The following is a 3,540-nucleotide window of genomic DNA, read 5'->3' as shown; positions in this document are numbered from 1 at the left end:
AGTTGAAATGATAAGATTAGTAGCCTCATGGCCCTTTGAAATCTACCTTATGAGAAGTAGCGCCGGCGTTTTTGACGTTGACCACGCCGCCGCCGCAAAGCCTGTCGGCGTAAACCTCTACTATGTACATATGGTATGTTGGTATGTATGTATGCACATAGCGCCTCATACAAATGTATAGATACTAATGTATGTATGTCGATGAATGTAATTCTGCCATTTCGCTGCAACAATTCTTCGCTTGCAATGGAAGCACCGGCAAATGTAATCAGTGCGCAACAAAAATTGGGCAGTGTGCCGGCATGTACAAATCGCACACGATCTTCAAAAGTGGCATAACGCAAAATTTGGCATTTTTGAAATTATGCATCAAAAATTTACACAGAGCTTTTATTTACCTTTCGGCAAAAGCTGGAGCAAACTTTTGTTATAACTTGTTGGAAAAACTTTAGGTAAAGTCTTGCTTGCCCATACGATTAGCATGTGCTAAGAAATCGTTTTTCTCATTTTCTGACGAACGTGTAATTTTGAGTTGTGTCTTGTGTTTTGAAGACGCTGAGCGATATGTTTTTCCGTGTTGTGGGGGAATTGTTGCATTGATATGAGTTTATAGATTAACTCGTACATTCATCCTGCTACGTTTCTACAGCCAAATGTCAATGTTGATCCCTTAATGCAAAGCGAGTGGAGCTTGAGTGTGAGTTACTTTTTCCACCGAATTTTTTACGTTGTTGAAAATTGAATTAAATTCAATTGCAATCACTGTGGCCACATTTTTTAATAAAGTAATTTATTCGTTGAATTGATTCGTTTGCAAACAACGATTTCAAGTCAATTAATGTGGAGAAAGAAAGATTTTATTGCTAAAGTTTGGTATGAAAAACGAGGAAAAGGCGAATCTTTTTTAACTCATTTGAGGATTTTTTTTTTCCTTCCTCAACTAACATACACTGCCGGCAAAAAATAGTGGCACAACAAATTTTTCACAATATTTGCAAACATTTTTTTCTAATATTTTTCCTCCAATTTTTCATATAATAATATGGTTCATTCTAGAATAAAAATAATTAAAATATAATTCCTAAACTTTGTGCAAAACTCACGAAAATTCAGCTAAATTTCATTGAAATTTTAAAATTTTTAATCAGATTTTTTTGAATTTTTTGAGTATGCAGATTTGTAGCCGAATCAATTTTATTGTAATAAAGTAAACGTTTTATGTAGCTAGGAATTATCATTGATTTTCGGCTTTTTTTTCACGCAGTCTCTTCCATACAAAGAATCTTTTCGAAAATACTTTATTTGGAAAAAAATGCAAGACAGCTTCCNGTAATAAAGTAAACGTTTTATGTAGCTAGGAATTATCATTGATTTTCGGCATTTTTTTCACGCAGTCTCTTCCATACAAAAAAATCTTTTCGAAAATACTTTATTTGGAAAAAAAATGCAAGACAGCTTCTACAAAAAAATCTCAAAAAGCAATGCGATTTTTGACTAACTCAGAAATTTCAGTTGTTTACTAGAATTTAATGGACTGCATACTCGAAAAAATTCTAAAAAATCTGATTGAAAAGTTGAAAATTGGCGTAAAAATTTGCTTAATTTTTNACTGCATACTCGAAAAAATTCTAAAAAATCTGATTAAAAAGTTGAAAATTGGCGTAAAAATTTTGCTTAATTTTCGAGAGTTTTGCACAAAGTTTAGGTATTATATTTTTATGTTTTTTGTTGTTGAATAAACCATATTTTTATAAAAAAATTGGCGGAAAAATATTAGAAAAAAATCTAATGCATATATTTTGAAAAATTTGCTGTGCCCATACTTTTTGCCGGCAGTATACGTTAATTTAAACTCCTGCCTATGGCCGACTAACATCCAAGTTTTCATTTTCCCTAAAGTTGGGTAGATTTATCTTGCACGCTATCCCAATCTAGACTTTTTAATCTATTGATCCTTAAGACCCATAGAAGCGATGTTAAAATTTTGTTTTTTCAAATAGTCTAACCACGTAATTAGCACATTTCTACATCATACCTGTGATATCAGTCGTTGCAATTCTTCGTTTTCGGTTACCATTTTCTGATAGCGCTCCTCATCCTCTTTCGAGATAGCCGAGTCGGGATTGTACTTTGATTCGGCTTTATCCTTAGGATGTCGTATCACCTCAATGACCTTTTAGAGTAAGTAAAAAAAATTACATTGCATTTAGTTGGTGAGTGCAATCGGAAGCTATCTAAGATTTGCAGCTAAATAAATTTAGATAAAAACACGAATATATTCCACTCACCTTTGGCACAAATATCAGCAGCATACTTAGGAAACAGCAGAATATCACAGCTAATGCAACAAACGCGTATGAGGCATCCTGTTGCGATGCGATGACCATGCCCACCGGTGCTGTGATTAAACACAGCACAACAACATTGTAAATGCTCATGCCCACATAACGGGAATCGTTAATTTGTTTCACCTTAATCGAACGTGTTTCATAGGCAAGAAAGAGACCAAATACGAGTATTAGACCCTTGAAGCCGTAAACGAGGCCTAGAAGAGGTGGAGAAAAATTGAACGCTTTGCATTAGCGAGTACAGTTTCTTCAATTAATTTTGCTTACCCAGCCACATTGAATTGTGTCGACTTTCACAGTGCTCCAATTCTGGACGTATTTTAATATCATCGGATGTCAATACGGGATCTTCGAGTGGGAATGTTTCAAGTATACGCTGTAGCGGATCAAACATCTGCCAAGCGAGTAGTATAACTAAATCTACAGACAACAGGCCGGAGACCATGGTGTAAAGTTTCCATGGTTCCACTTTTTTCTGCAAATGAAGCCGAATGTAAAAGCTTCTTTTAGTTATGGAAATTAAATTTTAAAATAATCCATTTTTAAGGTAAAAGCTGAAGCAAAAGAATCGCCCAATTATGTGTGTTCACTATTAAATGTACGCTGGCGCGCAAACAAATAGTGACGTGACATTTTAACGAGTTTTAGCTGTTTTTCTTTTGTTTACTTTATGTTTATTATTTTTTTTTTATAAGAGTACAGACCACTATCTAACAAAAACCATGTAAATAAGTAAAATTTCAGACTTTGTACAAGATTTATAAAAATTCCGCGAATTTTGACAAATGATCATGAAAATTTCCAAATTAAAAAATTATTGAATTTTTGTAAGCTTGCAGTAGCTAAGACTTCCATTGACTTTTGGCATATAAGAAATTGTGAAATATACTTTGTGTGGAAGAAAATGCTTTCCACTTTTAGCAGCAATAATTTTTATAAAAATTCTGATTAAAAAATTTGAAATGTTAATGAGACGTTGTCGAATTTTCCTAATTTTTTCATAAAGTCTGAAATTCGGACTTACATGGGGTTTGTTATATAGTAAAGTGAGCTATACTTTAATAAAAAATCAGCATTTAATGATGATTTTATGATTTCAAATTTTTTAGCTGGGAATTCTTATTTTTTGACTTAAATTTTTTCGATCACAAATAATGATAATTCAATGGTTTTTATATTTTCGTTCAGAAAT

General features: G+C 33.0%; 1 protein-coding gene across 1 annotated transcript; it reads right to left on the bottom strand.

The window, feature by feature from the left end:
- Nucleotides 1–2,029: 2,029 nt before the first annotated feature.
- On the bottom strand, nucleotides 2,030–2,823 carry LOC108353895 (gamma-aminobutyric acid type B receptor subunit 1-like; the record flags this gene model as incomplete). The annotated part of the gene is made up of 3 exons (XM_017605083.1): nucleotides 2,030–2,173; nucleotides 2,289–2,545; nucleotides 2,616–2,823. Coding segments are annotated over 3 exons (609 nt in total), but the record flags the coding sequence as incomplete, so codon positions are not given.
- Nucleotides 2,824–3,540: the final 717 nt, after the last annotated feature.

The sequence above is a fragment of the Rhagoletis zephyria genome, unplaced genomic scaffold (assembly GCF_001687245.7).
Source record: "Rhagoletis zephyria isolate East Lansing unplaced genomic scaffold, Rhagoletis_zephyria_1.1 Rzeph_scaffold_32065, whole genome shotgun sequence".
NCBI lineage: Eukaryota > Metazoa > Arthropoda > Insecta > Diptera > Tephritidae > Rhagoletis > Rhagoletis zephyria.
The sequence above is the reverse complement of the archived record's forward strand: the minus strand, read 5'-3'. Positions and strand labels throughout refer to the sequence as shown.